The sequence below is a fragment of the Lactuca serriola genome, chromosome 8, assembly GCF_051521515.1.
Source record: "Lactuca serriola cultivar US96UC23 chromosome 8, Lser_US96UC23_V15, whole genome shotgun sequence".
NCBI classification, from domain to species: domain Eukaryota; kingdom Viridiplantae; phylum Streptophyta; class Magnoliopsida; order Asterales; family Asteraceae; genus Lactuca; species Lactuca serriola.
In genome coordinates this window covers 154,166,157-154,192,863 of record NC_136415.1, presented here as the reverse complement: position 1 = coordinate 154,192,863, position 26,707 = coordinate 154,166,157, and the positions used below count along the sequence as shown (strand labels likewise).

At 36.9% G+C, this 26,707-nt stretch overlaps 1 protein-coding gene across 1 annotated transcript; it reads right to left on the bottom strand.

Annotated features, from left to right (window-relative positions):
* Window positions 1–8,488: 8,488 nt before the first annotated feature.
* Window positions 8,489–12,136, bottom strand: LOC145066291 (26S proteasome regulatory subunit 6B homolog). Its single transcript, XM_079013505.1, has 6 exons — window positions 11,527–12,136; window positions 10,434–10,664; window positions 9,515–9,673; window positions 9,103–9,255; window positions 8,936–9,019; window positions 8,489–8,802 (listed from the first exon to the last, which is right to left on the bottom strand). The coding sequence occupies exons 1-6, from the start codon at window positions 12,013–12,015 to the stop codon at window positions 8,668–8,670; spliced, it is 1,251 nt and encodes a 416-aa protein (XP_078869631.1). The 5' UTR covers window positions 12,016–12,136; the 3' UTR covers window positions 8,489–8,667.
* Window positions 12,137–26,707: the final 14,571 nt, after the last annotated feature.

The window sequence follows — 26,707 nt, the reverse complement described above, 5'->3', positions numbered from 1 at the left end:
GTCACTTGATCAAGTATTCCCCAAGTCACCTGATCCAAATTATCGACTTAATCTAATTAAAATGACTACATTGTAGCTAACACAGAGGATAGTACTTTGGAAAAAGGTCAGCTTATTACAAGCTAGAATGTGGTAAATATGACAGTTCAAAGATCACAAATGTTTCTGAACAAAGAGTGCTAAAAATAAAGTTGTAACATCGCATGTTCGAAGGACTATAACTAAACCAATATTAATCAAATTTAAATGACTTCTGAACCTAACTTGTAGCTAACACGAAGGAGAATATGCATAAACAAATTTCATATCATTCCAAGCTAGTATGAGAGAGATAGGATAGTTCAAATATTACAAAAAAAATTGGCTGAAATATTTGATTCAAGCATTTTAACAAACATTTGGCGGGCAAAATCAGATGCACAAATCTTTATATTCCATTTGATGAAACATACAACATATGTAATTAATAAATACATGAATGTGACTAAATTTACAATAAAAAATATAATAGAGTGCATACCTGGAAGCCGATTCCAGAATCTCTCATAGATCGTAGAACACATCCATAGCTATCGCCAAAGTCATACGTGAAGAACATGCCAGTCGATTTCACGAATTTGGGGATTCCGATGAAGACGATTTTAGATTCTCGTTGGATTTAAGTGAAGAAGGAGTTTCAGCAAAAGAGATCGATTCACGAGGTTGGACTGTTATTCCTCTTTTCAATCGTGATCTTCTCATCAAGGATGAAGTTAAATCAAAGGATAATGAGATTCATGGTTATCGCCAAAGTCATAATGAGAGTGAGTGTGAGTGGGTGAGTGAGATATATATATATATATATATATATATATATATATATATATATAGAGAGAGAGAGAGAGGGGGGGGGGGAGAGGGAGCTAATTGATTTTTACATATAAAACCCCATGAAATGTTAGTTAGAGTAAACTACAACGATTGTCTTGTGGTTTGGTTAAATTCATGTTTCAGTCCAACTTTTGAGAAATTGATAAATCACATTCATATGATTTCGAAATCTTGTGTTTTCGTCAATGGTGTATGCGAAATGACTATCTTGATCTTTCTAACAGGGAAAATGACTTCTAAGGGTAATTATATTTTCGTCTTGTTCAAGTTTAGGTAATTTTTTTTTGTACACATTTGATCATTTAACTTGTTAAATGTGTTCACATATTAACATGTGAACATATTTAACAAGTTAAATGGTTAAATGTATACAAAAAAAAAGTTGCCTATGAACATTTTTTTTTTACATTTGTAAGATATTTTTTCTTATAGGTTTTTTAATACAATGTTTTAAACTTCACTTATAATTTTTTGTTTTACTTTCTTTATATTTTAATATAACTTTTATACAACTGTTTTTAAACTAAATATTTTAAACTTTTCATACAAGTTTTATATTTTCATACAGTTTTTTTATAACTTTCATACAACTATTTTTAAACTTTTTTTATAATATTTATAAAATGCTTCATAGATTTTGTAGAACAATTTAATATTTTTCTATAACATTTTAAAATACTTTCGTTAAATACAAATCTAGAGCATTTTATTAAAAAAATTAAAAAAAATTATAAGCTTTTAATTAAAAAGTATAAAAAAGATTTAATAACATTATAACTTTTTTTGTATTTCTATTTGCTACATAATATTTTCTTTTTATATTTTTAAAAGACTTTATATACTTATTGTTACATATTTAATTTTATTGTTAGATACTATTTACTTTTAAAATATCGTATACGCTTAAAATTAAAAGAAAAAAAATATATAAGAGGCTGTATAAAATATTTCACAAAAATAAACACATATTTTGTAATTAAAAAAGAAAAGTTTATAATTTATCAATGATTAGCTAATATTTATCATAGTATGTTTTTGCTAAAAATTAGAAGAAACTTGATTTTCATATCAAAATGCTTTAAATGGGATAAATAATAAATCAATATGGGTGTATGCTTTTAAAAATAGCACTTGGAAGAATAATGCAAAAAAATATGAAAAATAAAATTTCTATTAAAAGTGGAGAAAATGACTTACCATGGTAATCACCTTTTTGTTTTGTTCACATTTAGGCAATTTCTTCTTTTTTGGTACACATTTGATCATTTAACTTGTTAAATGTGTTCAGATGTTACCATTATACCCTGAAATAGCTTGTGGCAATGGTAATATGATAACACAATTAACAAGTTAAATGGTCAAATGTGTATAAAAAAATTGTCTACATGTGAACAAAACAAAAAGATGATTACCATGGTAAGTCATTTTCTCTTCCTAATATCTTTTTACCTTTTCATTTTACTCATTTTAAATTTTTTATCCACCCACTTCCAAACACACACCCCATTATTTATAAATACATAAGATATATTTTTTACCAAATAACCTAATCTAGATGGATTTCCAACCATCATTTCCAAACCTATAACATGATGGGCTGTCAACAAATTAGTTTATCAACAAATCCAAAATCGATGGAAACCATACATAAAATCGATGGAGACCAAACTCGGATAAATCCAAAATCAATGGAAACCAAACCCAAAATTGATGGAAAAAACAAAAATCAATGCAAACCGAACCTAAATGAACCCAAAATCAAAACTAGATATGTAATCTTAATTTGATTCAACAGATGGGGAGAAATCCAAACGAAAAATCAAACCAAAGGATAGGAAGGGAGATGTGGGAGGGAGTTTAATCGAAGGGATGGAGTTACGATGATTTTTGGCAGGTTGAATCGAAGACAAATTGGACATTAGACATTGACAAAAATTTGGTTTGAGCTCTGTATTAGACATTAATGAAAATGGCGAGAGATGTCAAAGATGAAAATGGAGGGAAGAAAATAGAAGAATGGATCGAGAAGAAGGAAAAATGTAGTGATGGGTGACTAAGAAAGGAAATAATGGGTGGTTTATGGCTTCTCTAATGGCGATCCAAAGTGGTTGTCTTACTATAGTGTTGAAGAAAAAGAAAGAGAATAATGAGCAGTGGTGAACGCGAAAAGTTTGAGTAGTGGTGACATCAAAAGAAAAATGCGAACACATCTAGAATAGTATTGACACTTATATTTCAAGACCTTGCACCTAATAAAAAAAATTACACTAACGGCCAGAATTGGAGTGTTGTCCTGGGAGCCCCCGGGCACCACATAAGTCTACGACTGATAATGAGGGGTGTTAGGTGAGTTAGGGGTCATTTGATAGTTATTAACTGGGTTAGAGTTGACTGGATTAGAAGCTGATTGGGTTAGAATTTCTGACTGAGTAAACTTCTTACTGGAACTTGTTGTTTGATTTTGCATCTGATTGATAGTGCAAAATGACTATATTACCCTCAAACAACATTTTTTTTATAATAATTCATTTATTATTTAACAATTAATTTATAACATTATATTTTTAATAAACACATTCAACCTACAATAAAAAACTAAATAAATTAAAGATTTAAAACTTGATAAACATTGTGGAATGATCACATGGAAACACAAATCAAAACAACCCTCAACTCCATATCAAATTCAAGAAAAAAAATAAAATAAGATATTAACAAAACAACACAAGCTTTTGATCAGTTTTTAAGTTTTCATGACTCATAAGTTACTATTAGAATTTGTCCACCTTCTGAAAGTGGGAAAGAATAACATCCTTGGTTTTTGGTTTACATTGAATCTTCCATCCAACTTGCTTCCACATTTTAACTGAATTAGCTTCATTACCTGAATTTAAAATCAAACCCATGCGCCTAAGCAATTAAATACAGAGGCAATAATAAGAGATTCAAGGTCCCATTGTCCAATCGTCCTTATGTTTCTTCAAAAGAGATTCAGGGTCTAATTGTCCTACCTTGTTTACTTCAACAGTTTCTTCACACTTCAAGAATCTTATAATTCTATAGGAACTGTGATTTCCTACATTGCTTTACATTGATCTTCAACAAAATAGGACAACCCCAAGAAAAAGCTTCAATTCCTTTATATGATACTAGACACCCTTTTATACAAAGCTTCTTCACAAAAACACATTATAATGTAATGCATGAAATCTCCATACCGTCTATTGTTTCGCTTCCACATAGAGCTAATATTTCCAATTTTTTTAGTCTATAGCGATTGCTTCTAGGCTTGTAGAGTTAGGGTTGACCCCAATTCGAACCAGTTCTTGAAGGTAAATCAAACACACCTAACAAGAGTTTGGTAATCGTTATCAAATCCTCGTTTCCTATCGTATTTGTTCTCCACCAATCGATGTGAAGCTTTCTTAAGTACTTACGGTGCTCAACAATGGAGATAACCCCCGTATTTGTGCATTCCTATGTCTTGATAATGTGTAGAATATCCCATTTGGAACAACTAGAGAGGGTTGAAAGCCCAACATTGGTTACATGTAGCCTCTCCATATGAACTTCAACCAAACAGTTATCTACAGTCTTCACGTCTCCAATAACCTATCCTAATTGCCTAAGGAGTTTGATCGGTTTATTTGGAGGAGGGTCGGTCGATGGTGACGATGAAAGAAATGGAGGAGAAAGGTAGGGGTCTGGAAGGAACGAAGTGGGAGGATGAAGAAAATACGACCAAGGTTAAAGAAGGAGAAGGGCATGCGAGGTAAAAGATGGCTTCTGGTCTCGGTCAGCTTTTTTTTTATGACGGGATAAGACGTTAATGGACCGACTCAGTGGATTATTTACCAATATTAAACAAACTTACAGGACTGAGTCAGACAAAAATGTTTGACCGGACCCAATCAAACCCAAATCAAATAGCTCATGCGACCAGAGAAAGAAGAAAAGAGAAGTTGCCCATAGGATGTGGTGAGGTGGACGCTTTTTCGTTTTGTATTATTAAAATTGTAAATATGTAAAAAGAAATACTAAAAATTGTTAAATATTCTTTTTATATGGACTAAAAACTAAAACCGTAAATTTTGGAATCATGTGGTACAATTTATCAACTTTCTAAAAATTGAATTGAAAATACGAAAACCATGTGCACCATTTTCTCAAACCATATGCATCATTTCTGTAATTTACTCGTTCAATTATTTGCCATCTAGAAATTGATACACTTGTATACATCCGCCATTTGTTAATTTATGTTTAATAAGAGGAATATTAGCACAAATAGTTAATCACTTAATTGTGGCACTGTAGAGAGGCTCTAGTGGTCGGTAAAGAGTGGTTAGGATTGGCGGTTAGCCTTTGGCCTGGAATACAATTTTTAATATAATATTCTAACAATATTTTATTTTATTTAATAAAGGAGAATTTCCGAAGTTGTTCACCATGTTGATGGAAGACAAGGAGATGTCTTTTCTTACATTCCATGTGTTATTCTCTTTTGGTCACCCTCATAACCTCATTGAAGCCCCTTACAATTTGAACTCAGATCACCTATAAAGTTGTGTTTAGTGTTTTTGTGTTTAGTGTTTTACGAGTTAAAGTATAGCAAGTCTAAAACATATAAGAGACTTGATTCAATACTAACAAACTATATAGCATGTGTATTCATACATTATAAAATCATTATCTTTTTTCAACAAGAAAAATATAATATGTATTTATTTTTATTTTTGATGCCATATCAATCATTGATTTATCATTCTTACAAAACGTAGTTTATTTATATAAATTTTTGTTTTTGCATGAAAAAGTATTGGCTTGTATTTTAACAGAAAGCCCCTTCAAAAGATAAATTACTAAATAATCATGTAAATAAAATAACACCAACGAAACCGGGCCAATAAATTAAGGAAAATAAAATATGACTTACAAGACAGAAGCAAAACCAAAAAGAAAAAAATAGACCGACACATGAATTGTCATGAAATAAAAAGCCTACTTTTTTTTATTATCCATTTGTCCCTGATGTAGGTCCTTGTGTCATTATTTATAAACCCTTTAAAAATATGTTTATAACCTATAAAATACAAAATTTGTTTGGATTGTATATTATTAAGATATTTAGTTTGCTTGAATTATTATATATGAATAATATGTTATCCCAAGAAAATGAAAGCACTAGCTGTTAGCTCATTTGTCTAGAGTTGTAAATAAAGCAAGGGTTTGGTTATTACGCTCCCTATTACAATAAATGGTCAACTAGTTAAGTACAAAATTCACATGTATTGCCTGGATTCAAACACCCCAAAAATCTGCAATCACATGTCCATTGTTTTACTATGTCAACGTCAATTTCTTTATTTTTTTTTTAATATTTTTAAGAGTTTATGCCTATCAATCCTCCTACCTATTTAAATTATGGCATGTGTCATATTAGTATATTAAATATCATTAAATTTCATTAAATGAAGATTAAATGTTACACATGTCACTATTTAATTAGGTAGGAAGATTTGTAGAAACAAAAAATAAAAGGATATTTAATTTTTTTTAAAATTTTTTTTACATCTAACACAAATCTATAACAAGATTCATTTGCAACTAATTTTAAAATGTCTAACTAAAAAAATTCTAAACCGACAATATCAAAGTTATAGTTGCATTAAACTCGTAATTACACTCAATGAAAATGTTGCATTTGTGATCAGGGGCGGACCTAGGGCCGGTCCACGGTGGCACCGCCACCCCCTAGTTTTTCTGGTTGCAGTGAAAAAATTTTCGAAAATTATATTTTTTCTACTACCGTGCAACTCATAACTCTTTTGTGCAACCCCTACTGTAAAATCTTTCGTCCGTTCATCCCTGTTTGTGATAAAAACATGAAATGCACTCAAATATGTTTTGTTAACTTATGAGAACGGATGAACTTTTATATTATTATATGTATTGTGTTTTAAACGGCAAACTCACAAGCGTTCTAGTATTATTAATGTGGCTTAAATACCGTCTAAATAGTTCAAAATGGTCGACACATGTTGGAATCACACAATCTTCAACTTTTAGATGACATTTCGTTCAACTTGACAACCAATTTATTGGTTGATAGACACGTTTCTAACAACTCTTGATATCTAGGGACAAAGCTAGGATTTTTTTATCTATTATCTTTTTTTTTTTTTGGGGGGGGGGGGGGGGGGGGGGGGGGGGGGGGGAACTTAAATTGTGATCAAGGTTCTTGTTTCTCACAGTTTTAGGTTTTTGTTTTTTTAATTTACTCTAACATACTATACCATTTGACACTACTAATACACTAAAATACTTGAATTGAAAATATTAAAAACAAAATATTACCATTTTTCCCCATGGAAGAGTGCAATTCCACATATGAGGTCCATAGTTCAAACATGGGAATACCCAAAATATTACTGGTTTTCTTCGATTGAATTCTGACATGGACCTTGGGACGGGTTGACATTGATCACTCAGATGGTAGGGTTTACCGTTTGTATACCATAATTTGTGCATTGTTCTTTGCAAGTATTCAATTTATTCGAAACTTTATATTTTTATTGTTATCCACCACCAACAGATAAATCTTCCATACTTTCAGGTATGGGTGAGCTTGGTTTCGAAAAGTAACGTTTTTTTAAAAGGGTATTTGTAGGACTGAAATATAAGGTACAATACCACCCCATACCAGTACCACTTTGTGTAAATCAGGACCAAGATCCATTATGAGCAAATGGTGAAATTACAAGTTTTAGAGCCAAATTTACAGCCAAAATGCTAATGTTGAACATAATAATTCATAAACAATAAAACCATTCGTAAATTTTCAAATCTTGAAGGGTTGAATTCTTAAATTGAGACATTGGTTTTGGCTTTTTCGCTGATCAGTAAAAATCTTACGGAATTTTTAAGGGTTTAGGCTTGGAATGCGAATTTTCTGTTTCGGAGATGTTTGTGGTCGATTCCTTTTATTTGCAAGAAATAAGGAAATATAATTGACATTGAAAGATTCAAATTTAGAAGGTGACATTTGCCATTTGGGTACCCAGTTCAGTTCGGGTATTTCAAGAAAAAGGATGTCCCAATATCAAAAGTTCCAGATTCCGAGAAAGGCCAAACCGGTTAAGGAAGTTTAAAGTTTGAATATGGTTCGGCGCTGCTTCCGTCAAAAAAAAAAAAAAGGTGTTGTTGCTCGCCCTTTCGGGTACCAAATGTAAAGAGACAAAGAAAGACGGTGAAGGTCAAAACAGTCAACATAGAAATATTAGTAATCAAACATAGAAAAATTAGATAATGGCCATTTTTCCATATAACGAATAAAATAACTTTGGCAATTTATTCTAATGTGTCCATTTTAACCTACTATAGCATGTCAGGAAAAAAATGTGACTCTAAAATAAATTTTTTGATAAACAGTGAGCATAAACAAAAATGAGATTGCAATTTTCATTCCACGATGAAATGAAAGAAACACCCTTGGCTAACAAAATAAAGCGATCACATTATTTGAGATATGGTCCATTCCATTTCGCCGAAACAAACATTATATTCCTTCCCAATTTCATCATACCAAACACTATGGTAGTTTCTTAGAGGGCAAAGGTAAATCCAAGAGCCAAGATAAATCAGATAAAAAAAACTACACATGGTCCATAATTCCCGTGTCATTTTTCTAACACATATAAAAATTGTTTAAATAATATAACAAACAGACAAACAAACGACCTTGTCACACAAGTTATGTCTTAAAACACGGGTACATCTAGTAATAGTAGTAGTAGATTATTTGTAGAAATCAAAGTCGGTGTCGGGCTTCTTCACATTGGTCCTGTACCCCTTCTCAAAGTCCTTTGGTAGAATTACATACCTGTTCTTGCGCACCGCATGCATACCCGCTTCTTGACAAATTGCTGTTATCTGTGTACCCATTCCCAACCACAAACAACACAAATAAATGACTATTCTCAACGATGTGGACAAAAGAGCATTTATGTCTTTTGCAATATTTGTCCCATCAGTGCAACAAGTTTTGTATGTAACAAGAAGTTACCTCAGCAGCACTGATTTTGTCGGGTCGAGAAACATAATCTTCCAAGTCAACTTCATCACTCAGATTCATTTTAGCAGTGCAAACCTACAAAAAAAAGTTCCCATCTTATAACGAATAATACATTGATAAGAAAACACATGCAGCAACTAACTTTCGTTTATTAATACCTGAAAAACAAGCCTCTTTTGTCGTCTATCTGGTAAAGGGAACTCGATCTTGCGGTCAAGTCTTCCCGGACGAAGAAGTGCAGGGTCCAAAGTATCGGCTCTGTTAGTTGCCATTATCACCTTCACATTCACTGTTTGGTCAAACCCATCCATCTGCACACACACACCAACAACTTTATAAGTCCGAAGAGTAACACACTAAATTTGACGGGAAGGGCATTTTCGTCTTTTGCATAGACGACCTTTTTAGACAGGCCAAACAATTGAAGTTTTTTTTGTTCCATTGACGGTAGTCTCAGTCTCTCAGTCCAGTGTATGTCAAGCACAGTACAAGTACAAGTACAACTGTCTTGTCATGTCATGTCTTGTTCTGGGGCCCATTTGAAAGGCTTTAATTAAATATTTTGTTGACCTGATTTAAAAGTTCCATTAGAATTCTTTGGACTTCTCTATCAGCTCCAGTCTGAGCATCAAATCTAGCAGTAGCTATTGCATCAACTTCATCGATAAATATAATTGCAGGTGCGTTTTCTTTAGCAAGACGAAACACATCACGAACCATCCTTGGGCCCTACATCATTTATCAAATAAATAATAACTTATTTACATGTTTTAACAAATTGGCAAATTCTGCTTATATGTGTAAAATGAGCAAAAAGGGAGTCTTTCAGATTGCCATCACAATCGACTCCACTACAAATTATTTTTAACATGTTCTTGTTTTGCTAGCAGGTTCTTTGTGTTCTTTGTTTAATATGTGATAACAGGTTCTTCGCTAATAAATTATTTTAAAATGTTCTTTGCAACAAATTGGGATAATGGAAAAGATTCTTTCTTCAATGAACACTCACTTGAAATTTCATCACAAATTACATATTTGAATCAATAATGCAACATATTATTTGGGTTTAATATTGATAAAAACATTTTCAAGGGGCATTAGCAAATAGAAGAAAATGATCATTAGGGGTAAAAAAAAGTAAATATGTTTCCACCTCTAACAAGGAGAAAGTAACTTATCAAAAATTCCTTATTCAAGTCAATAAGTGCTTTTAATTTTTCCTATCCAAACACTTAAAAGTGCTTAATAGCAGTGCCAAAACCACAATAAACTAATAAGCACTTTATATAAGCAATCTCAAACACCCCCTAAGTGTGCTTAACAGTTTTTTGGTGCTTAAATTCATAGTACACATCACTAACATAAGTTTAAATATATTAAAAATTGTTTTGCACTACTTTAAGTCAATTTATTGCTGATGAAGTAATATTTTATCAAAATAAAAGCTGCATTTGAAACAAGAGTTCATACAAGCACAATGAAAGCATACCTCTCCCAAATACTTCTGGACAAATTCTGAGCCAACTACTCTGATAAAGGCTGCTGTAGTGTGATTTGCCACAGCTTTTGCAAGCATGGTTTTACCAGTGCCAGGTGGACCATAGAGCAAAACGCCACGTGGAGGGTCTATTCCTATCTGTTTGTACAATTCATGGTGAGTCAAAGGCAACTCAACTGCTTCACGTATTTCCTGCTTTTGAATGTCACAGCCTCCAATATCCTGGAAATATTCCAGAAGCAATGAGTGTCATTAGATTCAATGGAACCACAAAGATTTGAAAATCCAATACATAATGAAAATATTTTCACCCCTGACTGGGTAATCTTGATGTTTGAACTTTGAAATTAAAACTTTTAGTCACTTTCCTTTTAAATTGGCCATAAAATGTCATCTTACATTGTGTGAGTTATGCTAAATCTTATATTTTGATGTTTGGTGACATGTGTATGCTAGACAAGTGCTTCATAAATAAGGGCACATCAATGGTAAATAGTAACTAAGTGCACTTGGGCTCTCTATACTACACAGCACCCAACATGGTGAAAGTTGTTCTAATGTAGCAGCCTATAATATAAGATTAGATTCTAAGGTGATGTGTTTTAATTTGTATACAAGATACAATCCAAAAGCATGCCCACCAGAAATATAAAGATGAGGAGACATGTAGATGATTCTTGGTTTTTGAGTTGAGGAACAATATGTTATCCTGGAATACCAAGGCAATGCAATTCACCATGTTATTAGTTATTATCTGGTTAAGTAATCAAATAGGAGTCGACCTTCGGAAATATATTCATGTACACTATCAGCTTCTACTAGATGTATAACCACAATCCATAATCCTTTCTGTTGGTGATGGATTATGTTGTCTACACTCCTATGAACTAAGAGGAAACATTTTTTCTAAAACAATTTAGGGTTACCCAGATCCACATCTTACTATCATAACGCATCGATACTTTTGGAATACGGATTATGGTTCACCAAACCCCAAGGAGACCAGAACCCTAAGTTAATGTTCATTCCCCCAAACCCTAAAACATATACGCAAAAATTAAAATTCTAGGAAGATGTTACTCACGCTATATGTGACATCTGGTTTCTCAGACTGGCTAAGAAGCGAAATACTCGAGTCAGCCTCCGGTGGCAACACATCAACGAGAGCATTAGAATGGCGGTGCAAAGCGACGGAAGCAGAGGGTTTCAATAGCTCACGATTGATGGTACTCAAAATTCTAACATAGTAATTAGAGCCCGTAGTGGAGCCGACGATTCCATTATTCTGATCTATCATCTCCATGAACTGCCCAATCACGAGCGGCACCGATTGGATCCGCTTTACCTCCTCTTGCGACCTCAGCAGTTCGCGCTTGAGGTTTTTCTGCTCATCTTTCACATATTCTTCTTGGATTTCGATGAACTCGATTTGGCGCTCTAGTGATTTGAGGCGAGTGTAGAGATCGTCTTCGGAGTCGGCGATAACGGTGTCGATGGTGGAATAGGGCGTGGGGAGGGTTGGTGGTGGTGACAATGATGTTGGTTTAGGGTCAAGAACCATCGTTGCTGCCATTGTTGCTCGGCGGTAGGGGAAGATTGAGAGGGTTGAACAGGGAAGGCGTGAATTTGAGAATATCGACGATTTCTTGAGGAGTACTTCACCGGTGTTGGAAACGGTGGAAGAAACGCTTATTCTTTTTTTTTATTCTAATATAATTAATTAAGAACTGTGAAAACACGCTTACAAAATTAAAAATTGATAATATAAATTAGAAAATTAAGTTGTTAAAATAAAGATATATTATTAAAAATATAAGGAATTTTAAAAGAAAAATATAAACATAATAAGTGTAACCAAATTTGGTAAATATCCTTTAATCCGGGGATAGGTAGGGTATGTAATATTGACATATTTTGATATATTTTGTTACCATATAAAAATTTATGAGTATTTATGAATATAAGTTGTAAAATGAAATTCGAATTAGAGAACCAAAATAATGGCATGTGGCGTATTATTTATTTAATAGTTTGACATATGGCGAAATGAGATTAACCTTATTTATTTATTAGATAGGGAGATTAGTTTTCCCTAATACATTATTTTTTTTCTACAATGAAATAACAATAACTTAATGATTAAAAAAAATGTAACACCCCTATCTCCCAGGGTCACCTATCCCGGTACTCTCGTTCGAACACGCTTAACTGCAGAGTTCTTATGGGATCTACTGCCCTCACGGCTTTAAAACATGTTGTGTTAGTGAAGGTATCCAATGCTTAATTCTCCTTCACACCCGATGTGAGACCAGGTGCAACCCACCTTCACCCCCCATTATAGGGTTCGACGCCTCCGTCGAACATATCGGCCCGTGCCTTAACTCTGATACCATTTGTAACATCCCCTGCAGCATGTATCACAATATTGCCGCTTTGGGTTCCCGACACGAAAACTTCCCAGGGGGTCACCCATCCCGGTACTACTCCCGCCCGAGCACGCTTAGCTGCAGAGTTCTTATGGGATCTGCTGCCCTCACGAATTTAAAACGTGTTGTGATAAGGAAAGTATCCACAACCCTTATAAGAAAATGTTTTGTTCTCCTTCCTAGCCGATGTGGGATCAAGTGCAGCTAACCTGATCCCACGTCAGCTGGGAAAGAGAACTAAGCATTCCTTATAAGGGGTGTGGATACATTCTCTAACACAACGCGTTTTAAAGCCGTGAGGGGTGACCCCCTGGGAAGTCCTCATATCACAATATTGTCCGCTTTGGGCCACTCGGCACGAGGACTTCCCAGGGGGGGTCACCCATCATGGTACTACTTCCGCCCGAGTATGCTTAACTACAGAGTTCTTATGGGATCTGCTACCCTCACAGCTTTAAAACGCGTTGTGACAAGGAAGGTATCCACACCCCTTATACGAAAATGTTTCGTTCTCCTTCCAAGCCGATGTGGGATCAGGTGCAACCCACCTTCACCCCCCATTATAGGGTTCGACGTCCTGTCGAACACATCGACCCGTGCCCCAGCTCTGATACCATTTGTAACATCCCCCTCTGGCACGTTTCATAATATTGTCCGCTTTGGGCCACTCGGCACAAGGACTTCTCAAAGGTCCACCCATCCCGATACTACTCCCGCCTGAGCACTCCTAACTGCAAAGTTCTTATGAGATTTGCTGTTCCCACGGCTTTAAACACGTTGTGTTAGGGAAGGTATCCACACCCGTTATAAGGAATGTTTCGTTCCCAGGGGGTCACCCATCCCGGTACTACTCCCACCCGAGCACGACAGTCAAGCTAGTTGCACCTGATCTCACATCGGCTGGGAAGGAGAACGAAACATTCTTTATAAGGGGTGTGAATACCTTCCCTAACACAACGTGTTTTAAAGTCGTGAGGGCAACATATCCCATAAGAACTCTGTAGTTAAGCGTGCTTGGGCGGGAGTAATATCGGGATAGGTGACCCCCTGGGAAGTCCTCATGCCGAGTGGCCCAAAGCGGACAATATTATGATACGTGCCATAGGGGAATGTTACAAATGGTATCAGAGCTAGGGCACGAATCGATGTGTTTGGCGGGGACACCGAAACCTATAATGGGGGGTGAAGGCAGGCAAGTTAGTTGCACCTGGTCCCATATTGGTTGAGTCGATGTGTTCGACGGGGACGTCGAAACCTATAATGAGGGGTGAAGACAGGAAAGTTAGTTGCACCTGGTCCTATATCGGCTGGGAAGGAGAATGAAACATTCCTTAGATGGGGTGTGGATTGTTGGATTAGGTGTCTAAGCTCATAACTATAATTGGCATGTACTTTACCCGATAGTAGCATGGTCCATTTAGGTTGCCTTCACCAAAACAATCTGATAGGATGGATATTTGAGAAAGAAGTTATTTATGATTTATTAATATATTACAAGTATAATATTAATTGTGAAATCATATTATTTAATTAGTATTGATCAAGAATTAATTTGGAATTAATTTAGTGATCAAAAGAGATTAATTAAATTAACGGGGACTGATTATGTAAATCAGTGATATATAATGTTTGGGCTATTGATCCCTGATGGGCTAAGTTTATGTAAGTATCCATAAGAGTTAGCCCACATGAAATATGGATCGTAACCCAAGTGTATGGATTAGGGTTTACCCATGACTCTCGGAATCCTACACTATATAAATGTTACACCTTAGCCAAAATCGGTAGACACAAGTGTTCTAAGAGTTCATATGACCGATTTTGTGTGCTCCATACTCTCTCTCAAAGTCGTTCTTTGTTTATGGTGTTTGTGAACCATTTGAGGCATCACACTTGAGGTACTAAGCTCTTGAAAGGCTAAAACTACAAGCTATAATTAAGAGATATTCTTCTAACTTGATTTTATGATTCATGTACCAAATTGTATGCTAGTTGTAGGCTTCATGCTCTGGAATTTTTATTGCATGTATAACTAGAGAAAACATAGATCCAAAGCATTTAGGGTTGCATGTGCACTATAGGAGTGTTATAATGCTTAAAACCCAACATGAATACCTTCCTTAACGCAACGCATTTTAAAGTCGTGAGGGCAACAGATCCCATAAGAACTCTGCAGTTAAGAATGCTCGGGCGGGAGTAGTACCGGGACGGGTGACCCCCTGGGAAGTCCTCTTGTTGAATGGCCCAAAACGGACAATATTATGATACGTGCCAGAGGGGGATGTTACTGTTACAAATAAAAGGAGAACGAAACATTTCCTTATAAGGGGTGTGGATACCTTTCTTGTCACAACGCGTTTTAAAGGCGTAAGGGCAACAGATCCCATAAGAACTCTGTAGTTAAAAGTGCTCGGGCGAGGGCAATCCATGGATGGGTGACCCCCTAGGAAGTTTTCGCGTTGGGAGCCCAAAACGGACAATATTGTGATATGTTCTAGACGGATGTTATAAAAGACAAGAGAAGTAAGAGAACTTTTATTTCAATATTTGTGATGAAATCATCAACTTTCTAATACATATGCTCACTATTTAATAATGAACAAATCGAGAAAGTTGTTACTTGATTGGATTTTTCTGGATGTTGATGTCACACTGTTTTTGAAGATCATAAGTGAAAAAGAACTTGGGTGATATATTCTTGGTTCTGTCTCCTTTGATAAATTGTTCCTTGAATGGGGCTATACAAGTCGTATTATCTTCATATATTATGGTTGGAACATCCCTGTTAGAAGTTATACAGCAATTCTTGCGAATATGTTGAGTTAAATTTCTTAACCAAATACATTCATGACTTGCATGATAAATTGCTATAATCTCTGCATGGTTAGAAGAAGCATCAACTAAAGTTCTTTTTTAATAGAATGTCAAGAAATTTTCTTACCTCCATAAGTGAATAAATAACTTGTTTGAGATCGAGCTTTGTGTAGATCAGATAAATATCCAACATATACATAACCAATTAACTTCGTATTTGATGAATTAGATAAGTATAAACCCATATCTGTTGTACCTCAAAGATACCAAAGAAAGTGTTTGACTCCGTCTTAGTGTCTTATTGTTAGACAAGAACTATATCTTGCTAATAAGTTTACGGCAAAAGATATATGAGGTCTTCTATTATTAGCAAGATACATTAGTGCACCAATAATACTATGATATGTTACTTCGGAACCAAGAAGTTTTTCATGTTTTTCATAAGGCCGAAATTGGTAATTTTTGGCATCCAAGTGTCTTACCACCATCGAGTTATTCAATGGATGTGAGTTATCCATGTAAAAACTTCTTAAGCACATTATATAGATAATTGGATTAATATACAAAAACTCTTTTTTTTGGCGTGCTCAATTTGAAGACCCAAACAAAATTTGGTTTTACTAAGATCTTTCATTTCAAAATTTTCTTTCAAAAAAAAGAAATAACCTTTTCCAACTCTCCAGGAGTTCCAATAATGTTCAAATCATTTACATAAACAATAATTATGACAAATTTTGATCCAGATCTTTTTATGAATACAGTTGGGTTTATAGGATCATTTTTGTAGCTCTCTTTCAACATAAATGTACTTAAACAATAGAATCACATATGGCGAGATTGTTTCCATCCATACAAAGATTTATTTAATTTTATCGGATATACTTCTCGAAAATTAGAAGTTTGTGCTTCTGGCACCTTAAACTCATCTGGGATTTTCATATAAATATCATTCTCATGTGAAATATATAAATATGTGGTAACTACATCCATTAGACGCATCTCCATTTTTGCATGTGTTGCTAGACTTAATAGATAACATAATGTAATTGCATCAACTAAAGGAGTGTACGTTTCTTCGTAATCAATTTTGGGCAATTGGGTAAAAATCTTGTGCAACGAGACTTGCTTTATATCTCACAACTTAATTGTTATCGTTTCTTTTAAGCATATATACTCATTTGTGCCCCATTAGTTTTACTCCATTTGGTGTACGGACTATAGGTCCAAAAACCTTCGTTGAGTAATGTAAACTAGGCAATAGCAGAAAACTAAACCATAGAAAATGTCTAACACATAAAAGCACATTTATATGGATAATAAGGCATGAAGAAAACAAAGATAACATACCCGCAATAGCTCCTGATTAAACTTTGGTCTCCCCTGATTGACACTGCAATGCTCAGATCCTCGCTGTTGGGGCTCCTACCCTACCATCACGACCGTCAGTAATCCTCAAAGTAACTGGAGCAGGTGCACTCACTGCTCCACCCCTTAGCATCTGACGGTTGGCCTTCTTGTGGCCCACCTGGTTGTAGTGAAAACACATCGGAACCGATCTACAAGGGCAATGCCTATTAAAATGACCCATCTGACCCACAACTGAAACATTCTCGACCTGTCTCCCGACATCCTCCCTCATGGGTCCTCCCATACTTGGCATAACGTTTCTGACCCTGATGGTCTGCCAAACGTAAACCCTGAGTAAAGGGCCTCTTCGCCTGGCCCACCACGATCTGAATCCACTCCGACTTCCTCTTACCATGGTACTCTAATTCGATCTTCCGCTCTCGGGCTCTAGCAATGATATCATTCAGGGTCTCACACCCTGAAAAACTCACAAACTCCCTAATGTCATTCCTCGGCATGCCATGATACCTTACCTTCTTCATCTCCTATCCCGCTGCATATTTCGAAACCAAAAAAGCCATCTCCTGAAACTTGGCAGTGATCTCTGCCACGATATCAGTCGTCTAGCGAAGGTCCTGAAACTCCCCTGCCAACTGCTGCACCTCAATAGCCGGTGCAAACTCGGTCCTAACCGGGTCACAAACCCATCTCAAGTCACCATCTTCAGGGCTTCGCCTCCCAAAGCAAAGTCTACCTCTTCCCTACCAATCTCGAGCTCTGTCTTTCAGAAGACAGGAAGCAAATCTCACTTTCGACCCCTCGGGGCAGAAACTCATATGGGAAGCGTTCATAATATCCGCTAACCATCTCCTACTAGCAACGAGGTCCTTCTCCCCAAAGAACTCTGGAGCTCCACAAGCACGAAACTCTCGGAAGGAAAGAGTGCGAGTTCCCATAATAGTCATAATCTCGGTACGGAACGCGCCCAGTCGCTCATCCGGAATCTTCATAAATCCCCTCCTTGACCGTCCCGAAGATCACAGGAGTCTGCTCCATAATAGCGCAGGTAATCTCCGACGAGATGAACTCCCACATTCGCTCTTTAATCGGCTAAGTGCCAGCACCTGATCCCGAACCAAATCCTCTGCCATTAGTGCTCATCACCATATTTAAAAACAACCATATAATAATCAGAACATACCCAAATTGAATACACTCCTTATCAACTCCTTTGTAACATCCCGGAAAGCAAAGAGTATAGTTGAAGGGCTAAAAGAGTAAAATTGGAAGGGAACTCGGCGAGTCCATGGGTGGACTCGGCGAGTAGAGTCGCGACTTGGTCGCGTTTAAGTGGCCGACTCGGCGAGTCAGTAAGGTGGACTCAGCGAGTAGGCGCTGAGTGGAGAAAACCCTAATTCTCGGGGTTGAGCCCTATATAAAGAACATAACATTCATTCCCCCAACCTCTTTACTCATCCTCAAGTCCAGAAACCCTTAGCCTTCGTGTGTGAGTGATCATATTGCATTGGGAAGCTTGGAGAAGCAATTGTTGAGGAAATCTTGAAGGGTAGGAGGCTTGGAGCAAGGGGATTTGCTTGGATTCGAGTTCCATTGCAGTTGGGGCGTTCTTTTGAGGTAATATCTCGTCCTTGGGCTGTTATTCTTATGGATTCATCATTATGGGGTTTGTGGGGAGCTTATCTTTTGGTGTTTTGGAGTTTAGAGGTTAGATCTGAGGTTGCTACCTCAGATCTGGAATGGAGAAGGGTTGGAATGCCTGAAAGTCCCTGTGTTTGAGTGTGTAGTGAAGCTATCATGTCCCAAACCCTAGCCCTAAAGTGTTAAAGGCCTAGATCTCTTTGGATTCACGTAAAGTTTTCCACTTTACGTGATGGATGGGTTGTAGGAGGCTAGATCTATGTTTTGGATCAATTGCATGGCCTGGAGTGCTTCTGTATGGATTTAGACCAGTGGTACTCGGCGAGTCACATGGGTGGACTCGACGAGTTGCTTGAAGATGAGCTGGAACTCGACGAGTTGGATGAACAACTCGGCGAGTAGGTTGAAGATAGCCTTAGACTCGGCGAGTCTTGTCGAAGAGTCCCAATATTTTCTGGTCGAGTCGAGAATCGGTGAGTCAAGGGATGACTCGGTGAGTTGTGTGCGAGTGGACTCAGAGTTGTTGGACTTGGCGAGTCTCGGGGTGACTCGGCGAGTTAGGTCGCGGATTGAGGGAAGTCCTGAGCTTGGGGACTCGGCGAGTCATCGGGTTGACTCGGCGAGTAGAGTCAGTCAGGGGTTGACTTTGACCTTGTCCAAGGGTTGACCAATTGTCTTCCGAGGGTATTTTGGGAATTAAGGGTATTTATTGAGTTGAGTGTTTTGGTGTTCAGTGGAGGACTTCGTGTCGGAGTTTGGAGCAGCAGGATCTTATCCTTTCAGCCGGCAGTTTCGAGGTGAGTTATCCTCACTATATCAACAGGGTCTAAGGCACCAAGGCCGACCCTTATCGGATTGAGATCCGAGTAGTTGTTGTTATGTTACTGCTTTGATATGTTTGCATCCTGAGTGCTAGGATGGTATATGTTAGAGACCTGATTGAGATCGGTATCTTGAGAGATAGGGAGATGCTATGCTAGTGACCTGTTAGGTCGGTATCCTGGTTAGGATGATGATATGTTATGTGATCGGTTTGATCTGCTTGTTGACTGTGTATTGCTATATGATTGTATGTATATGTGCACATGGTTGTTTGGACTGGAGTTGGGTTGAGGCGGGTCCTGCTTTGTGCTGTAGGCCAAGATACCCATGGCGGACCGGTTGTTCCGAAGGCCCAACGAGCGGTTCGGATAGGCTGTAGGCCCCAAGAGGGCGGACCAGACGTGCCGAGGCTCGGAGAGTGGACCAGGCCGACTGAAGGCCCGGTGCGGGTGGACCAGTCATACTGTAGACTCAGAGAGTGGACCAGGTGGATTGAAGGCCCGGTGCGGGCAGACCAATCACACTGCAGACTCGATGTATGTGGTTAGATTCGGAGAGTGGACCAGGTGGATTGAAGGCCTGGTGCAGGCGGACCAATCACACTGTAGACTCGAGGTTTATGGCTAGACTCAGAGGGTGGACTAGGTGGACTGTAGGCCGGTGCGGCGGACCAGTCACACAGTAGACCCAAAGTGCATGGCTGTTCTGTGATCAGATATGTTGTGGCATGTTATGCGTGTATGGTATAAGTGGTTGGTATTTTGGGGATATCTCACTAAGCTTTCGGGCTTACAGTTGTGGTTTTATGTTTTTCAGGTTCTTTAGGAGACCGTGGCAAGGTGAAGGCGTGATCGTACCGCTCCTCATGATTTTGTAGTAATGTGATTATGGGAATACGCTAAATGTTTTGTATTGAAAACCTTTTTGTAATGATTTAATGGAATCGAGTTGTTTTTGAAAAATTTAAAATTGGTTGTATCTTTCGGTCGTTACATCCTTAGTTTGAGTTCAATCACACCCAAGAGTGTGTCTGAATCCCTCAAACCAAGGCTCTGATACCAACTTGAAACGTCCTAAAAATTATAAGGTAAAAAATTTATTTTTAATTCAACCAAAAACACCAATTATCTTTTTTCCAAACATTCAATAATATATCATAATAAAACAGTTATCAGAGTACAATCCAAAATATCAAGTTGCGGAAACATAGGTGGATGCACTGCGATCAAGTCGGGCCTTTCCTTTTTGAACCGGAAGTACCTGAAACCATAATCATAGAAATCGTAAGCACAAAGCTTAGTGAGCTCCCCCCTAATATACCACATACCATACATATCAACATATAATGGGCCCCGCTCGGAACAAATTTGCCAGTCATCAGGCCCCGCCTGGCATCGGGCCTCGCTCGATATATATATAAACACATAAACACATGCAAGAATCACAAAGATAAATATCATACAATATTATCATCAGGTCCTGACCGATATACATATTAGATATCATACATGCAAGAGTCAAGCAGACAACTAGCATCCTAATCATAATAAACTATGGGACGACATTGGTACCTTCGACCCGCCAACACAGTGAGGAAACTCACCTCAATCCAAGATAACCAAACACACGAGCTGTTGCTATCGGAGTCCTCACACGGAATATAATCAAATTATCCCCAATCAATAATTAAGATAAATTCCCAAAATCCAAGGCCCAAACAATATTCTATCTTCTTAAAGGGTAAAAGACCATTTTACCCTTCCCATAGCTGGTCCAAGAACTCATGGCCCAACTCCTAAAAGGCCCAAGGCCCAAAATGAGTTTCTCAGGAGTACACCCCACATACTGAACTCGTACACCCTGCGTACTGCTCTCTGATGCGCAATGTACAAGTCACAAAGCCTGATTTATGAATTACGCTGAGCATACTCCTACGTATGCCTAACGTACTCGCCAGAGGGCAAAAAAACTCTCATTAAGCACTTAATACCTAAGACTAAACGTCCAAACTCAAATCTAACCTCATGATAAGGTCTTAAACCATAAAGTTGCCAGCTTTACTCCTTTGCATGCCTTAATGGGACCCAAAACCCGTTTTTATTCATCTAAACTTATAATATCAACATCAACTTAAGCATGATTCATCAAAACCCATCAAGAAGATATTTTTATGGTTCCTAATAACTCCATAACGGATAAAGTTTCAAAATTTAACCATTAGAATGGTCCAACCAACCAATATCTAGTCTTTAAGTCTCAATGGGACCAAAAATACATCTTTTTCTAACTTAGTCCATTAACTCCAAGTCTCAGGATTTTAGATCTGAATCAATATTATGTTTAGATAGATAAATTTTCCAACTTTATCCATAACAAGGTCACAAACATTCAAGATCTAAACTTTACGCACTAAAGTGTCCAAAAGCTCATAACACCCTAAAACTAGCTAGATCTAAGAAATACATCATCAAGATTCAAGCTTTATACCTCTAAAAGAAAGATCAGGGTGAACAAAGTCTGGATCTACAAGCTCCAATGCGAACAACACTTCTACAATGAGTTCCTTCTTCTCCAAGGTGCTCCAGGGACACTCCAAAGAACTTAAAAACACCTTCTTTTTGCGCACAAGGCTTAAACTATGGTTAGGGTTTCAAGATAGGGTGTTGGAGAGGTGGAGGCATTGAATCAAATGGTTTTGGGGGAGTTAAGGAGCTTAAATAGGGCTCAAACCACGGAAATAGGGTTTGGGCACTAATCGACTACACCCAACATACTCAATTTATCCCCAACCTACTAGAGATGCCCTAGTACACAACTGAACCCAAAACCGCCCTAACTTCAAATGATCACAACTTCTTCATTTCAACTCCAATTTCGACGATCTTTATATCCATGGAAAGGTGTTGAGAAGCTCTACAACCCTATTAACTCTCATTTTTCTTAAAACTTACTGAACTTAAATCCAACATTCATAAAAGGCTCGACTTATAACTTTACATTTATACCCTTGGGCTCTAAAGCACCAACCGAACTCTCGGATTACCTAGTCTACATTACTGTTGGGTGTATTTCATGCACCAATTTTGTAGTTTTATTTCATAAAAGTGCATTGCATATAGGCTTAAACTCATGCATTTTGCATGTTTTTCGGGATTTTTCATGAAGCAATTTCATTCACACATTTTTGTGATATTTCAGGGACTTTTTGAGGTAGGTCTTACTTGAGGAGATGAATAAGAGATGCAGATGAAGTTTTGGGACATGCGGAGCACCGAGGAGAAAGATATCAAAGAAATGAAGATTTTGGCTTTTTAGAGATTTACACGGGTCGTGTAAATGGAAGCCTTGTGTTTACATGAGCCGTGTAAACGTAGATCTCTGAGCATTGTACTTTGAAGGCCTGACCAAATTACGCATTGTACTTTAGTATTTACACGGGTCGTGTAAATGGTAGTGTTAATTTACATGGGTCGTGTAAACGTAATCACGAGATTAAAGCAGTTTTTCCTCTTTCTAAAAAGGTGTAACCGGTTCCATTAGAAGTGAAGTCGATTTTAGGAGTTCTGGAGGCAATTTTTAGGAGGATTTGGAGGACAATTAACACTTGGAAATACTTGGGTTTCATTTGGATTTCAATTTGTAAGACCTTAATTTTAATTTCTAGATTTGTGTTTTGTTCTAGTCATGTGTGGCTACAACCCTAGACTCTCCAACTTCATGTATTAACTATTGCATGTGACTTGATGTTTGTTTTTAAATGCTATTGTGAATTTGATTTTGTTTTAATTGAAATTTTGATTTAAATTCTAGTTCTTTCTGGCCAATTGAGTTAGGGTTGAATCATTCAAGTTATCTATTATGAAAAATTCGTGATTGTTTTGTAAAATGGAACAAGTAAAAAGCACTAAATCAAACTATACGCAGAGATTATAGTGTAAATCAAATTCACACATTCTTACACTCTCGAGCTTATGAAGAGTATTGAATGTTGTAACGCCCGCAGATTCAAGCTAGTCAATTTAAAAAGAATAAGCGTCAAAAATGAGTTATTGATGGAATATAATTTAGAAGGAGTAATCATAACCAAGTGGTAGTATATGTTACAAGGGTTCCATACATATAAGGAACGCCGAAATCCAAGTTATAACGAAGAAGTTATGGCTCGTTGAAGTTTTACGGCAAAACCGACACAGCACTGGGAGACGTAAATAGTGAATTTATGATAGAGGACTTTTTAGCCTTAGTGATCTAAAAAAAAGTTGTAGTATACATTAAACCGAGAGCGTGTATAAAAAGAACGCCCAAATCTGACTTCGTATGAGGAAGTTATGAATTTTCTAAGATTGGCATAGCAGTGCACGACCCGAAACTTGAATTTTAGATCGAGCGGTTTTTGGCCTACGCGACCTAAATGAGAGTTGAAGATCTCATTAATAGGAAGTCAACGATAAAAAGACAGACGAAAACGGAGGTCATATGACAGAGTTACGAGTTTTTCGCGGTCATTTAACAATATAATCTCCTCCTACTGTTAAATTTAAGATTGGTCGAGAATTAGCCGACGGAGTCAAAATGAAAGTTGTAGATCTTATTTTTACCTATGCGTGGATATAAAGAACGTCAAAAACAGAGCTCATTTGGAAGTGTGTTGTGCGAAAATGGGTGACGTGGCACAATCTTGGCCATTGCTTTCTCTCCAAGTCTTGCCACCATATGGTGACATGTGGCACCAAGTTCAGCCATATTTCACCCTATATATAGAACCTCTATCACCTTCATTTTCTTCACACCTTTCCCATTCTTTATTCTCTCTACACTCTCTCTAAACCTCCCAAAACTCCCCTAGCGCTAGAAGAAAGCCCCATAGCGCTCGACGGCTCCGAGAAGAAGAGCTTTCGGCTCGGAAGCCCGGATTCTAACCAAACCGCCTCGTAGGTAAGATACGCCTACACTATTTTAAATATAGTTTTTATTTAAATATAGTAATGTTATTAGGACCTTATAATAAATATTTGGGCTATTATTATGAGTTATATTGTCGTTATAATATCTTTTTAACCACTCGCGGTACGGGGAATCTGGTTTGGAGGGCCGCTTGGGTTGCTAGATTTCAGAAGTGTTATATGCCAAAATGATCCTGCCCTCTGGTGTTCCATGTCTGATCCCTGTTTGTACATAGTGGGTGAAAAGTATTGTGTTAACACTTATATAATAATAATAATAGTTAGACTATTAATCAGTCTCATCGAGCATTAGACTGAACTCTAGTAGTAATGATACTGGGTTCTGTCAAAGGAGTTGTTTAAAGTAAACGAAGTGTCGTCCGAGTACCGAGTCACCACCTTATTAGGTGAGTGCATATTCCCTTTCATGAACATGATTTTAATACAAGTATTGATTGAAGTATTAATTATACGTTTATGTGCGAGTTAATTGATGTTGCATGAAATACGTGTTAAATAACATACCTGATTATATATGATGATTTAGGATAAAGATTAAACCTAAATTAATTATGAGGAATATTGGGTAGTATTTTCTTACGAGTATGAGTGAGTTATACTCAGAGAATAGAACTTTAGTATATATCATTGATCCGGGAGCATGGATTAGACTTAGTCATTGTCCCTAGTCCGAGAGTATGGATTGGACATAATCAACTGTCATTAATCCGGGAGTATGGATTAAGACACAGTCAATTGTCCTTAGTCTAGGAGTATGGATTAAGACATAGTCAGTCGTCCTCAGTCCGGGAGTATGGATAGGACATAGTCATTCGTCGTTAATCCGGGAGAATGGATTTACACATAGACACTTATCCCTAATCTGAGAGTATGGAATGGGCATAATTATTGATCCGAGAGTATGGATAGTCTCGTTGTAAGGATTAACGGGGTGGGCCAAGAGTTGCTTATATATATGGTGAAATTGTATATTTTGTGAGTTCTAAATTATATATATGATATAACATTGTGGGATTGAAATCCCTATGTACTCACCAGGTTTCCCAACCTGACCCACTCAAGTTTATTTGTATCACAGGTGTTGATACGAAGTTACATTACACTGAGAGATTAAAGAGATGTAGATCACTAGTGTAAATGAATGTAAGTTCTGTTTATGCTTATATTTATGTATAGACAATGACATCCCAAATGTTTTAAAATGAATAAAAATACATTTCTTTGGAAATGCTTTGATAACGTATTTATCATGTTTTACTGGTAAGTCTTTGATCTGCTTGTGTATCAATCAGATCCGTTTGATGGTGCGAAATCTCAATCAAACGGATGATGTCAGATCAAATAGAAGAGAATGAGAAAAAGAATAATATGAATCTTGTATGTATTGATATGAATGAAGATCCGGATACAAGATTCACACACACTAACACACATTAAAGCTCCTCTACTCTGTCCTGTTCATCTATCTACTCCTCACCCCTTACACCTATATTTATACATAAGAAACACAGGCTTGGTGAACATGGGTCGTGAATGGGTTTACGACCGTAAACCTGTTTATGGCCGTAAACACCCACTGACCGTAAACTCATAAAATATTACAGAAAAATACATTTACCTAGAAAAGTAAAGTATAAACCATATTTTGAACCAACAATCTCCCCCTTGGTTTATATCTTTCTTTTCTTAATTGACCCAACAAGCTCCCCCTAAAAAGTAGCTGACTTTTCTTCTCAATCTTCATCGAGAGCTTGGCTTCAGCATTAATCTTCAAAATTCTTCACAACTTCAAGATGAACTTGATGAATCTTCAATGAATGACCTCATTTTGAGCAGTTGGGCTTTTCTTAAGAATTTGACATTGAACGCACATTGTGTGAGGATGCTTGATGTACTGATTCTTGAAAGATAGCGCTTTCAGCTCGAGAATCTTCAGAGAGAACTTCAGAGAGAAATAATCTTCTGGATCACTTCATGTCACACCCCAAAACCAAGAACGGCGGAAACGTTCTGGGGCGGAGGACGTCATATACAGTATCACAACAATGAAAAGTAGTAAACAAGCAACAACATCATCCATTGCATTAATAATATAATTATTATACAATTGTGTTCTGTCAAATTTTGATAAACACTAAAGCATAAATCAAAATGAAAGGTGAGTCCTCAACGAGCTCCATCCTCCCTAATCCTTGCATCGATACCTGTCTATCATGACCTGAGGATACAAGTA

What these genes read in the sequence shown, in the direction of transcription:
- LOC145066291 (XM_079013505.1), bottom strand. Translation starts at nt 12,015, where the DNA reads ATGGCAGCAACGATGGTTCTTGACCCTAAACCAACATCATTGTCACCA. An exon ending in TCCAGAAGTATTTGGGAGAG is followed by an intron (nt 9,674 to 10,433) that starts GTATGCTTTCAT and finishes TAAATGATGTAG; the next exon opens with GGCCCAAGGATGGTTCGTGA. An exon ending in TAATGGAACTTTTAAATCAG is followed by an intron (nt 9,256 to 9,514) that starts GTCAACAAAATA and finishes GTGTGTGTGCAG; the next exon opens with ATGGATGGGTTTGACCAAAC.